At 56.7% G+C, this 14115-nt stretch overlaps 1 protein-coding gene across 1 annotated transcript in view; it reads right to left on the bottom strand.

The window, feature by feature from the left end:
- LRRK1 (leucine rich repeat kinase 1) overlaps window positions 1–14115 on the bottom strand; it is a 63269-nt gene that overhangs the window by 30677 nt on the left and 18477 nt on the right. The window contains exons 7-10 of the mRNA XM_055143256.1: window positions 3706–3932; window positions 1722–1849; window positions 1455–1618; window positions 767–904 (exon numbers count right to left, since the gene is read on the bottom strand). Coding sequence (XP_054999231.1) covers window positions 767–904; window positions 1455–1618; window positions 1722–1849; window positions 3706–3932 — 657 coding nt within the window. The remainder of the gene's footprint in view (window positions 1–766; window positions 905–1454; window positions 1619–1721; window positions 1850–3705; window positions 3933–14115) is intronic.

Genomic DNA, 14115 nt, shown 5'->3' with positions numbered 1-14115 from the left:
CAGCATCGTCAGGAGTGACTCCTGAGTGCAGAGCCAGGAGTCAGCCCTGTGCATTGCTGCGTGTGGCCCAACCCCAAACAAACAACAACAACAACAACAATACCCGGGAAACTGGAGGCCTGAGAGAGAGTACAGCGGTGAGGTCGCTAAGCCAACCAACCAAAAGCAACCGTGAAATCAGGGCTAGGGAGAGGCCCGCGGCTGACACGGGATGTGCAAGTGCCAGGAGGCGGGTCCAAGCCCTGGACTCCCCCAGGCACTGCTGGGTGTGGCCCCAAGCAGAACCCTCCTCTAGCCAAACCCCCTGAAATCGAGGGCCAGGGAAGGCCCACTGGTATGCAGCCAGCGCCGTGCCCGGGCCGAGTGCCATCCCGGTGCGGGGCTCGGCAGCACCTCGAGTGTGCGACATCCTGGCAGCACCCCACTGAGCATGGCAGCCGAGACGGGGCGGCAGCCCAGCACGCGTGAGGCCCCGAGTTCCATCCCTTGCACTGCTGGGTGTGTGGGAGTGCAGACCTGGTTGACTGTGCAGAGTGACCCCGAGCACTGCCGGGCATCACCCCTGGGGCCCCTGGGCACCGACTGGGAGTGACCCCTGGGCCCTGGGCACTACAGGGTGTGCCCCCCCCCGCCCCTGGGCACGGCAAGGCGTGACCCCCGTCGCCGAGCACTGCCTGGGAGTGACCCCTGGCCCCCTGAGCACTAACTGGGAGCATCGTCTCGGGGGGGGGGGGGGAGAAGCAAAAGCAAAGAGCAGGATTCGCACCTCCAGCTGGAAGAGCCCCAGGGGCACCGCGCGCAGGGCGTTCTCGGAGAAGTCCACGTCCTGCAGGCAGCTCTTCCAGAAGACGGCCATCTTCTCGGGCAGGGACTCCAGGGCGTTGTGGGATGCCCTGCAGCATTTCTGGGGGGGCGGGAGAGGGGGCGGGGCGGGGGTCAGATGCCCTGCAGCAGGCGGAGCGGGCCTGCAGGGCTGGGGGTAAGCTCATTATTTATTATTCATTTATGCATTATCAGTGGGCGTGGCCCGGCGGTGCCCGGGGATCACTCCGGGGGGGGGGGGGGGGCTCGAGCCAGTGCGGCCAGTGCCTTCACCCCTACACTGGCGCTCGGGGGGGCTCCCACGGCCCTGTTCACACCGGAGAGGTCCGAGCACAGGGGACCCTGACTCTGCCGTGGCCCTCTCTGGTCTCCTCAGGGACAATCCGTGCCAGAAGCAAACCGTGGGTGAACGTCCCCGCTGCCCTCCCCCCTCTGCTCCTCCTGGGCCCCTGCGGCAGCAACGCCCCTCAGGGCAGAACTCCCCCCACCACTACCACGAGGAGGCCCAGATTCTAACTGGGCATGTCCCCGTGACGCGCTGGGCCCGCTGGGTGCCGGGCGCCCCGGCTCGGCTGCGCCCCGAGGACGGGGCTGCAGGGCCGGCCGGGTCCTGCCCTGCCCTGTCCACTCACCAGCGGGCAGCTCCAGGCTTCCGGAAACGCCTTCAGGTGGTTCCTGGACACGTTCAGGCAGCGGAGGGCCTTGAAGGAGTGCAGGAAGTGCGCCGGGAGCTGGGTGAGCCTGTTGTCCGAGAGGTCCAGCTCCTGCAGCCTCCGCAGACCCATCCAGTTGGTGGCTGGGGAGGGGAGGGCGAGTCGGGTGTGAGCAAACGTGGCGAGAGGCCGGCACGGGGACGGGAGGAAGGGGGCCGCGAGGGGCCGGCGGGCGCGCAGACCCACCGCTCTCCTCCTCGAACAGTCTTTCCAGGTAGTTCTTGGAGGCGGTGAGCCTCTGGAGCCGGCAGAGGTGCAGCAGCCCGGGCGGCAGGCAGGTCAGCCGGTTGCTGGAGACATCGATGTCCGTCAGCCTACGGGGGTGGGGGCGGGTGTCAGTGAGGGTGGGACAGCAGGGCCGTGCCCGGGGAACCAGCTGTCCGCCAACGCCTTGCACATGGCAGTCAGTCCCCAGCATCCCACAGGGCCCCCCCAAACCCACCAGGACTGATTCCCGAGCACAGAGCCCGGAGTGAGTCCTGAACACTGCCGGCGTGGCCCCCAAACCAAATAAACCAAAAAAAAAAAACCCCAAAAAACAAAAACAAACTCCCAAACAGGGTCTGGAGCGATAGCATAGCGGGCAGGGCATTTGCCTTGCACGCGGCCAACCGGGTTCGAATCCCAGCATCCCATATGGTCCCCTGAGCACCGCCAGGAGTAATTCCTGAGTGAAGAGCCAGGAGTAACCCCTGTGCATCGCCGGGTGTGACCCAAAAAGCAAAAAACAAACAAACAAACAAAACTCCCAAACAAAAAATCCCCCATGAATTACAAGGTTTTCATAGTACAATAGCTTCAGGCCTGCCATGTTCTGACCCCAAACCCACCATGGGACCCACCTTCCCTCCACCATCGCCCCCGGCTTCCCTCCCGCCCGCCAGCCTGCCCTTAGCAGGCACAGAACAAACTCACTCCTTAATCCCTGCTTAAGGGAACGGCAAATGCAGTATCAGAAAATAAATCAATGAAGGTCAATTTGATGGGGCTGGAGAGATAGGACAGCGGGGCGGGGTTTGCCTTGCATGCTGCTGACTCGGTTCGATCCCCAACATCCCAGATAGGCCCCCTGGAGGACCTCAGGAATGATTCCTGAGGGCAGAGTCAGGAGTCACCCCTGAGCATCGCCGGGTGTGGCCCCAAAAACCAACCAAACAAAAAAAGTCAATGTGTGATCACTGGTTGCTGTATGATTCAAACGGATGTAAATAAATTAAAATAACTCAATACAATGAAAGGCATGTCCTTTTAAAAACCGAGTATCTGAGGTATGATTTTTATTGATAAACTGTGACCACGTGCAGACCTATGAACAAGCATGCCTGTTTCTGGGGTGTCCTGGACTCGTGGCCTACAAGAAGGGAACATTTTTCTTCTGCTGGGGCTGGAAGGAGGCTCCAGGGGTGAGACAAGCACTGCTGGGATCCCAGGTTCCGCCCCAGCACTGCAGCCTGCTGGCCCCCCCAAATCATGTAATAGTAACAGTAACATGCACGTCAAAGGCTATTGGGCCGGAGTGATAGCATAGCAGGGAGGGCACTGGGCTTGCATGCGGCCGACTCGGGTTCACTCCCCAGCATCCCATAGGATCCCCGAGCACTGCCAGGAGTGAGTGCAAAGCCAGGGCAAGCCCTGAGCATCGCTGGGTGTGGCCCAAACACCAAAAATTAAGGACTACAAACATCAAAAATTAAAGACTATCTTAAACAATCTTTCTCACGTGCTGTGCCAGCTCAACGAGCCGGTGCTTGGGCATGTCCAGAAGACCCTTCCTGCACTCGGCTGGAGCTCGGACGCCACCAGCAGCCTCCCGACGCCCCGGGCACAGAGACGCCTTCCCTCTCTCCCTGGGAGCTGGCATTGCTGGGTCCCTCCAGGAGCCTCTGATCCAGAAGCTTTGGCCCTTCCTGACCCGGGGGGCACACAGTTCCCAGCAGCCTCCAAGGTCAGGGTAAGCCAGGACCACCCCGAACTTCCCTGGGTGGCTCCCTGGGTGGGGCAGGTGGAAGGCCCAGGTTCCAGCCCTGCACGGTCCACAGAGCACCTCGGGGGGCTGTGACTCCCCACGCTGAGAGGAGGCCCCCCGGAACACTGAAGGTGGGCCCCACTGCAAGGCCGGCAGGGGCGGGGGTCCTGCGCTGTGGGGAGTGGCCCCCCCCCCCGGGCTCACCTGGTGCAGATGACCTCGTCCGAGGACTGCAGGCCGGGCAGCTCCCCCAGCTGGTTGTCGGCGAGGTTCAGCTTCTGGAGGCTGATGAGGCCCCAGGGGACAACAGAGGGCAGGGAGGACAGGCAGTTGGCGGACAGGTCCAGCTCGGTGATCTGGCAGGAGAGGTCCAGGAACCAGTCGAGATCCACCCACGGCAACTTGAGGTGGGACCACTTGACACGCAGAGGCTGGGGGGGGGAGACAGCGGGGGGGGCACAGGAGAGTGGTAAATGCGTGGGAGGGACACAGATGGCGCCATCCTGGGGGGGTGTCAGACTGACTTCACCTTTTTATTTTGAATGCAGGAACACTGCTATTTATTCAGCCATTGATTAAGATGATTGAACTGGGCATACACTCCACATTACTTTTTAAAAAACTTTTTTTTTTTTCTTTTTTGGGTCACACCTGGCGTTGCACAGGGGTTACTCCTGGCTCTGCACTCAGGAATTACTCCTAGCGGTGCTCAGAGGACCATCTGGGATGCTGGGAATCGAACCTGGGTTGGCCGCGTGCAAGGCAAAAACCCTACCCACTGTGCTATCACTCCAGCCCTTAACTTTTTTAATTGGATATCCATGAGACAGACCGTTACAAAGCTGTTCATAATTGGGTCTCAGTCACACAACGATCCAGCACCCATCCCTCCACCAGTGTATACTTCCCACCACCAGTGTCCCCCGTTTCCCCACCACCCTCTCCCTCTCCCATCCTCTGCCCCCAGCCACCCTCTATGGGAGGCACTTTCCTTCCTGATCTCTCTCTCTCTTTTTCCTTTTATGCGCTATGGTTTGCAATACAGGTGCTAAGATGTCATGGTGTTTGTTCAGGGCATTCAGTATTTTTATTGGGATGGTAAGGCTGGAGCTTTTTAACTGGGTGGCAGCTTTGGGGTATGGATGTGATTGCCGAGGCTTTCAGAAGAACAGGGAGGTGGGGGAAGGTAGCCCATCCCGACCCCAAGAAAGCCTGAGATTTCAGTCAAAAAACCCACATACCAGAATTTTAAGCAGATTATGTCTTGGTGAGTCAGGCCAGGGGTGTGGCGGCGATTTTGGATTGTGGGAGCAAGTGGATGCCAGGGGCTCTGCTTGGGCAGGAACCAGACTGATCCACCTGATACACTCCGATTTACCCCAGTCTGTTCAGCCATGCAAAGGCCTGAAATTAACGGGGGCTTTTGATCTCTTTCGAGATTAATTTATTAGTCTCTGAAATAAGCCGATAAATGAGCTTGTATAGTTGAGTCGGAGGGGGTTTGCAGGTATGCCTCCGCATACCTAACTTCTGGCTGTTGAATGTTTTGGTGAACTTGGTCCCAAGTTGTTGGGGTCTGGGCAAAGGCACAGTGGCAATTTTGGAGTACCAGGAAACCTGAAGGCACCATCAGGCCGCTGATATACTCACCCCGCAGTTACAGGATGACCTGCTGGCGACACCATACCCCCAGACTTTACGTTAAAAAAAAAAAAAATCAAACTTGATTATCCCATCATGTGGTCCCCATACCATGCAGGCAATCCCAGCCCTGGCCGCTAGAGGGCGCACGTGGGCTTGGTCCATTCCACGGGCCGCGGAGGTATCAGGGAAGAAGCAAACGCCCCCTTTTCCTCCTCTGAGGAGCCCTCCAAGTTTAGAAGAGGCCTCACACTTGGAAAATGGCTACACACTCAAACCTGTGGCTTCCCTCCTCCCTTCTGGGGTCAGAGATGCTGCAGTCAACAGTACTCCTACACCACGCCATCCCCACCAGGTGGGGGCAGCAGAGAGGCCGGTGCAGGCAAGCCGGACCCTTGGGGCCGGGGAGGGGTGCCTCAAAGGGCTGGAGGTGCCGCTCTACACGCTGGAGCCCGGGTTCCTCCCCGGCACCCCGTGCAGTGCCCCAAAAAATCATAAATCAAGCCCAACAACCTTTGTCCCGTAAACAACGCTGCTCTGTGGTGGACAGGCCAGGAGCTGGCCAGCCTGCAGCCACCTGCCCGAATCTTTGCCTCTGCTGCCACCCTGGACCCACCCGAGCTGCAAGCCTGGCCTCCTCCAAACTCCTGGGAAGCTTCCCTCCTGCGCGCAGGTCCACAGCCTCTGAATGCCCTGAATTCCTTTCGACCCACGATCAAGCCTTGTGGACCATCTGGGCTCCGTCCCAAGTACCAGGCCCCGGGTCTGGAGAGATAGCACAGCGGGTAGGGCGTTTGCCTTCCACGCGGCCAACCCGGGTTCAAATCCCAGCATCCCATATGGTCCCCTGAGCACGGCCAGGGGTAATTTGGTCAGTGAGCCTCGTTCCCACCCAGGCTGGTTCAACACACAGCAGGAAGAGTCACTCTCTGTCTCTGGTGCTCAAGGATTTGGGGGCTCAGTTATGTTTCGGGCTTGGAGGAGAAAGGAAGGAGCTGGCTGTGGCCAGAGCAACTGGAAATCGTCATCAGGAAAGCAGAGGCACAAAGGCAGAGAAACACAAGTGCTTCTGCCAGTGGACTCGACCAGTGGGAGAATGGAAACCATGGAAACCGAGAAAGAGAGGGAGAGGGAGAAGGATGGGAGAGAGAGAGAGAGAGAGAGAGAGAGAGAGAGAGAGAGAGAGAGAGAGAGAGAGAGAGAGAGAGAGAGAGAGAGAGAGAGAGAGTGTGACCAGTTGGACCTTTGCTCCTTTGCTTTCCTAACGCACTTCCTCATCTGGCCACTAGATGGAGACACGTGTCTCGTCTCCTCCTGCCCCAGAGTGGCACTTCTGGGGGTCTCTGTTCCACTTGCTGCTCCACTAGTTTGGGTCAGAGAATGATGTTTTAGTCTCAGTAGATTTTTTTTAAACACGGGGCCCGTTTGGATTCTTGTTTAGGGGCCACACACAGCTCAGGGCTGACCCCTGGCTCTGCTCGGGGACCCTATGGGGTGCTGGGGAGGGACCCTTGGTCGGCTGCGAGCAAAGCCAATGCCCTGTCTGCCGTCCTGGCACTCTCCGCCACTCCTGACCCCCTAGCATTTTTTTTCCCAGTGACTTCACCATCGCTGTGGAGCCTGGTCTAAATAAATCAGGACTGTGGAAACAACCATCATTCCTTCCGACCGGCCTCGGGCATTGTTCTGTGCAGGCCTCCTTCCAACACCATCCGGGGCCAACACGAATTCATTATCATCCTTGCTTTGCAACACAGTTTTACTGACTTTCCTCTCTCCAGAAGAGTGAAAGCACCACAACAGAAAATGAGAAGTTCAGGAAATGTCATCACCGTAGAGAAGAAAATGACTCCCATACCAGCTTCTAGAAGGCTTGGTAGACACCGGGGTGTTTCCTTCTGGGTTTTCTCTACTTAGAATCAGCAGCATTCACTGTTTTGCACAAAAGGCACATCAAACTCAAGAGGTGCTATTTCCTTTTTTCTTTTCTAACACAAGTGTACTGGACAGGAGGACGGAGACCAGCTGAGAGCTCTGATGAGGGGAGTCAGGTTTGAACCCCAGAACCACCAGCAGAGACCCAGAGCACAGAGCCAGGAGAAAGCCCTGAGCATCGCTGAGTGTGGGAGGGAGGGAGGAGGGAAAAGGAAGGAAAAAAGGAAGGAGGGAAGAAAGGATAAGGAAGGAAGGAAAAGGAAGAAAGGTGAAAGGAGGGTAGGAAGGAAGAAAGGAAGGGAAGGAAGGGAAGGAGGGAAGTAGGAAAGGAAGGAGAAGGAAAGAAGGGGTAAGGAGGGGAAGAAGGGAAGGAAAGAGGAGGGAAGGGAAGGAAGGAGTGAAGGGAGGAGAAGGAAGAGACCCAGGGGTAAGACCCCCAGCAGGGTGAACGCGGCCACAGCAGCAGCAGCTTGACAAGGTGTTTAAGCACCTGCCCCCCACAGCCCCTCCCCACAGCCCCGGCCACACCACACAGGTGACCGTGAAAACAGCGCCAGCAGCAGGAAACAGCCATTTCGGAGGGAAAGAAATGGGGACACTAATCCACGACATGCCCCACTCCCACCCCAAGACAGTGACAGCAGAAAGGAAAAGGGAACAACCCGGAAGAGGAATAATGCAAACGCCCAAACTGGGCACAACGCAGGGGAGCTGGGGCTGAGCCGAGGGGCTCAAGGGGGCCTGGAAAGATAACGAGATCAATGATCAGTGGGCGACATCACAAATGTGCCGGGTGGGAGACCCAGTTCCACCCCTGCCACTACAGGGTCCCCCAAGCCTGCCAGCATGACAGGTCACCCAGTACCCCAGGCCAGGCAGGCTGGAAATCACCAGGAAGACCCCCTGAGCACTGCTCGGGAGCTCTCCCCCTTACAATATTAAAAGAAAAGTTGAAGAGGGGCCAAAGGAACAGTCCAGCGGGGACGGCGCTGGCCTGGCACAGAAGCCCCTCCAGGAGTGACCCCTGAGCACAGAGCCATGAGTCTGTCCCAAGCATCACGGGCGGGGGGTGGGCAAACCAAAATGCAAAGGTAAAGAGAACAGGTTTTGTTCGCAGGGGTTACTCCCGGCTTTGTGCTCATGGTTCTCTCCTAGCAGTACAGGTGCTGTGCGTGCTGCCTGTGGAGGGGGGGGGGGGGCGGCTGACCTTCCTCCCTGGCCCTAAGAGTTAGTTTCTTTTATTTGAAACCCCGCCCCCTTCAAGTCCTTCCACCCTCTCTTTGCAAATGGCCAGCTGGCTAGAAAGTCCAGCTCTAGGGTGAGAGACGAGCCCGCAGGGATGGGAGAGACCGGAAACAGCGAGATGCAGAGCAACTTGGGAAGCTGGTAAGATACAAAGTATCTGCGCGTCCCCTCCTGGGGCCCAGCTTCCTAATTCCACCCACCAGGACTGAACCCAGTTTAGGAACAAAGTAAGAACAAAGTAACAGAACGCTTTGTTAGCACTTTGCCCTGTGGTGTAGACAAAGTGTGTCTGGTTCTTCCTGCTGTGGTTGCCCCTGCATGCCGGAACCGTAACGCCCGCCCCTGTTCAGCATCTATTTGGGGGTGAGGGCGCACCCATGACTCTGGGACTACTCCTGGCTCTGTGCTTGGGGCCAGGGTGGTCACTCCGGGTGCTGCTGGGCGCCAGAGTCTGGGTCAGTTGCCTCAAGGCTCCAGGTGCCCCCACCCCCGGCCCTCAGGCTGCCCTTGGGCCAGTCCCTTTGCTTTTTGAGAGATTCCCTAGAAGCATCTTGCAGAAAGGAAATACAGAACCAGGCCGTGTCCTCCAAGCATCACTGGGGACGCTGGGGGGACCCGGCGCTGCTGGGCCTGGACCCCGCCCCCATCCTCAGGCCTAGCACTGACCCACCAGCTGGCTGCCTGCCCTGGGAATGATCCTGCACCCCCACCCCCTCCCCAAACAGACTGCAGATACATCAGTCAGCAGCCTGGGCAAGGTCACTGCGGGGGCGGGGGGCTGGGGACCCCAGCTCCACCCCTGAGACCACCAGCAGTGGGGGCCCTTACCTGGGGCTCCTGGTCCATCCTGCAAACCCAGGGGTCTGGGGCGCCCCCTCTCTCTGCCACCAGAGGGTGTGGCTGGACAGGCCCGGCTCACACTGACCGCTGGGATAGTCACCCCCAGGATATATTTTTTCCCCCATTTAATGCACCACTTGCCGTGGGGACAGCCAGCTGCTGAGGACTCAGGCCACTCCCCCGCTCCGGTTTCTCTTCCCAGCCTCCAGAAAGCGGCCAAGGCGAGGGAAAGCGACGCTGTGGGCTGGGCCACGATGCCAGCGGCAAGGGCAGCTCCCGCTTATCTGCCCAGCTCCAGCCCGGGGGCGGCTCCCCCCTGGGCGCCGGCTGGCTCACCTGGGGGCTGGGGGGGTTGTTTTTGCACCGCTGGGGAGCGGACCCTGCCCCTCGCACATGCAAATATTCGACCACCCCTGGGGATTAAAAACTGCACCCCAGTAAGGGGCCGGCAGAACCAGGGCTGCATGTGGGAGCCTGAGTTCCCTCCCGGGCACTGCCTGGGCCCCCAGGTTCAAACAATGAAGCCCCCCCAAAGAGAGGCGAGCAACAGCACAGCAGGGAGGGTGCCCTGAGCACAGAGTCAGGAGTAACCTCTGAGCACACAGGAGGTGCCCCCACCTAGCCCCCTGAATTACAATGTGCAGGGGGGAGAGGCTGATTACCCAGTGCCCAGAGTGGGGGCTGGTAAGGGCTGAGCGTTACCGTTAGGGACCCTGGAGCCGAGAGAGAGGCCCAAACCCAGGAGACTTGGGGTCTGTGCTCACAGGTGTCTGTGTGTGTGTGTGTGTCTCTCTGCTGTGTGTATCTGTGTCTATGTATGTGTCTGTATGTGTCTGCATGTGTATCTATATGTGTGTGTTTCTATATATGTGCCTGTATCTGTGTATCTGTGTGTTTTATTTTTATTTATTTTTTTTTTGCTTTTTGGGTCACACCTGGCGATGCACAGGGGTTACTCCTGGCTCTGCACTCAGGAACTACTCCTGGGGACCATACGGGATGCTGGGAATCGAACCCGGGTCGGCTGCATGCAAGGCAAACGCCCCTACCCTCTGTGCTATCACTCCAGCCCCTGTGGGTCTATGTGTGTCTGTGTCTGTATATGTATCTGTATGTCTATTTGTGTGTATCTGTGTGTGTGTCTGTTTGTACCTGTGTATGCCTCTGTGTGTGTGTGTGTGTGTGTGTGTGTGCGTGTCTGCCATTTTTTGACAAGCTCTTGACTCTTCCTTCATCTGGAAACCAGAGCACAGTCCCAGCACATTTTACGAGATTCTTTGAGGATCAAATAGAACCGGAAAGTGCAGAGACAGCCCAAAGGGTTATAGTCCCTGGTTTGATCCTCAGCACCACAGGATCTGCTGAGCATCGAGCTGGGAGTAGTGCATGAGCAATTCCAGGGAGCACTACTCCCAACCCAAACCAAAAGAAAAGGCAAAACTAAACAAACTGCGTTTTATTTTATTACTTTTTTGCAGAGCCTGGCAAGCTACCATGGCGTATTCGATATGCCAAAAACAGTAACAAGTCTCACAATGGAGATGTTACTGGTGCCTGCTCGAGCAAATCGATGAGTAACGAATGACAGTGATACAGTGATACGGTGCTTTTTGGGTCAAACCCGGCGATGCACAGGGGTTACTCCTGGTTTTTGTGCTCAAGAATTACTCCTGGTGGTGTTCGGGAGACCATATGGGATGCTGGGTTGGCCACGTGCAAGGCAAATGCCCTGCCCACTGTACTATCCAGCCCACAAATTGCCTGTTGAATGTTTCTCATGATCTAGACTGATACCACAATGATGATTTTGGTGAGGGTCACGCCAGGTCCGTTGGGACTGGGGACTACTCCTATCTCAGTGCTCAGGGGAGCACCAAGTGCCAAGGCTTGGTTGAGGCCACATGTGAGATAAAGGCTTGACCACGGCTCACAACTCCCCTGCTCGTTATGTGCACAGGACGTATAGAAGGATCGAGAGAAGCAGAAATGCGGTGGCTGGAGCAATAGCACAGCGGGTAGGGCATTTGCCTTGCATGCGGCCAACCCGGGTTCGAATCCCAGCATCCCATATGGTCCCCTGAGCACCGCCAGGAGTAATTCCTGAGTATAGTACCAGGAGTAACCCCTGTGCATCGCCGGGTGTGACCCAAAAAGCCAAAAAAAAAAAAAAAAGAGAAGCAGAAATGCAAGACACCATGACCACAAATCCAAAAATCTACCGGAAATAGGTGATTCTCCACCAAAATGCCACTTTTCTGAACTGCAGTGAAGGAAAAGCAGAAACCCCGAGCTGGCTGATGGTCTCAAGAGGGGTCAGAAAATGAAAGACTTTCACTAAAGGACAATCATATAAAGCAAGAAACGCCCCCCCTCAAAAAAAAAAACAAACCCACAGGGCTGGAGCGATAGGACAACGGGGAGGGTATTTGCCTTTCATGCAGCCGAGCCGGGTTCGATCCCTGGGATCCCATATGGCTCCTCCTCAAGCAGCACCAGGAGTGATTCCTGAGTGCAGTCAGGAGTAACCCCTGAGCATCACTGGGTGTGACTCAAGAAGCCAAAATTAAAAAATCACAGACAAAAGTCACCTATGAATACAGACTGGTACTTGTTATGGGAATTCAAGGCTGGGGTACTACCTCCTTCACGACAGGGACCAATTAAAGTAGAAATGGTCCCTGAGGGACTCTGCCCCCCAGGGCCTAAGCACGGCCAGTGGAGTTCTTGAGGGAGGGGACTGGAGTGACAGTGGGACACCGGACAGAGTCCCACAGACTCATCAGAACTTGCACCCGACACTCACTGGCTGTTGTGACGCTGGGGCCAGAGTGAAAGGACAGCAGGGAGGGCCTTTGCCTTACAGGTGGCTGACCTAGGTTCCGTCCTCAGCTCCTCATTTGGTCCCCGGACCCCGCCAGGAGTGATCCTGGAGTGCAGAGCCAGGAGTCAGCCCTGAGCACCGCCGGGTGAGGCCCAAACTCCCCTCCACCTCGGCTCCCCACCAAATATGATGCAATGTCACTTAAAAAAAAAAAACTAAAATAAAAAAGAAGAAGCAAGAAGAAAAGCATGGAAAACACCTAACAGTCTCTCACCAAAATCTACAGCCAACGCCCAGACCTTTACAAGGGGGGAGGGCGTGACCCCTGTCATCAGGCTGACTCAGCTTCTGAGATTCCTCGCGATGCCCAGGCAGACAGAGAAGAACCAGCAGCAGAAATCAGAGTAGGGAGCCGTGGTGCTCTGGGCCGCAGCCGGCTTTGCTCATCTACGGAAAAGTCTCCTGCAACACGATTCACATTAGCAAGGGGGGTGGGGAAGGCGACAAAACAGAACATCATCAAACACACAGACTTTTCTGTATACCGGGAAGCTCAGGCTGCAAACAGGAAAGGGGTCAAGGTTGACACAGACACATTGCAGGCACATGGTGGCAGACAGGCAAAGCAGCTGAAGGAAACAGGAGTGTCCGAGCAACTTCTTTAAGAAAATTAGAAAAATCTCCTTAAAGAACTTGAGAAAGGCCATGTCTTGGGAAATGCACAGAGACGGAAGAATTCATGTTGAATCACCGCCGGATGTTTTCAAACAATGTGAGTAGAAAGCATGCACGCGGCAGGTTTCCATGAACTGCCCTATCTCAAGGCAGAGCCGGGGAAGGGTTCAGAGAGAACCCAAAGGTACGCAGGGCGTACGTACTTCCTGGGAAAGCGACAGTGCCACCTCAATGCAGAGGGGAAAGGAAGCTGTATTATCGTTACTTTGGTTTTAAAAAATTGTACCAGTCGAGACTAGAGTGATAGGACATCAGGTAGGGCATTTGCCTTGCCTGCTGCTGACCTGGGTTCAGTCCCCGGCATCCTACTGGGTCCCCCGAGCACCGCCAGGAGTAATTCCTGAGCACAGAGCCAGGAGTAACCCCTGAGCATCACCGGGTACGATCCAAAAAGCAAACACAAAAAAACAAAAAAAACCCACCAAAAACCAAAAGGAAACAACTTGTACCAGCCGTTCCAGGGGGTGAGGCGTTTGCCCTGCTTGCAGCTGGCTCAGGTTCAACCCAGCACTACACAGGAACCACCTCAGAGCACAGAGCTGTGAGTAGCGCCCGAGCGCTGCCAGATGTGGCCCACCCCCACCCCAAACTGTACCAGAAGACCCACTGCTCACTGCCCGCTCAGGAGAGATCGAAGCAAGGCGTGCTCCCATGCACCACACAGGCCAGAGAAAAGGAAGATGGAACACGTGAAAATAAATGAAATGAAAAGGGCTGGAGGGATGGGACAGCAGGGAGGGTGTCGGAATGGGGTCTGATCCCCGGCACCCCAGAGGGTCCCCCGAGTCTGCCAGGAGTGATCCCTGAGCACAGAGTCAGCAGTCAGCCCTGATCACCACTGGGTGTGGCCCAAACTGGTGTTCCCCACCCCCCTTCAGCCCCCACTGCCAAAAAAAAAAAGAAAAAGAAAAATAAAGCCTGGTATGTGGACAGGAATTCCCAGATTTTGTCGGTCAGAGTATGAGTCACCCTAACTTTTGTGGGGGAAGTGATTCCAAAGGGCTGGCCACTGTGATCTGTCAGCAAATACGTCAGAACACAGGTGGCACGACCAGGGCCAAGGAAGGGCCCCACCGTCCCCTGAGCCCCCCAGGCGGGGTCCACACTGCAGACTGACGCAGGGGGCGGTGTCGCCGAGACACGCCGCACTGGAGCAGGAAGCCGTGCCTCGTGTGTACTGGTTTTGCTTCTGAAACGGAAAGCGGATGCGGACCAGCCTGGTTTTCCTGAGACGGCGCTGAGGAGACCCCGGGAGCACTGGGGTCGGGGGCCTGCTGTCCCCCGCCTAGCTGCCATGTGTCTTCAGTGGTGAGAACATTCTAGATCGAACTTTTTTTTTTTTTTTTGGTTTTTGGGTCACACCCAGCGATGCACAGGGGTTACTCCTGGCTCTGCAG

Source organism: Sorex araneus, chromosome 6, assembly GCF_027595985.1.
Source record: "Sorex araneus isolate mSorAra2 chromosome 6, mSorAra2.pri, whole genome shotgun sequence".
NCBI lineage: Eukaryota > Metazoa > Chordata > Mammalia > Eulipotyphla > Soricidae > Sorex > Sorex araneus.
This window is presented reverse-complemented; position numbering and strand designations above follow the sequence as displayed.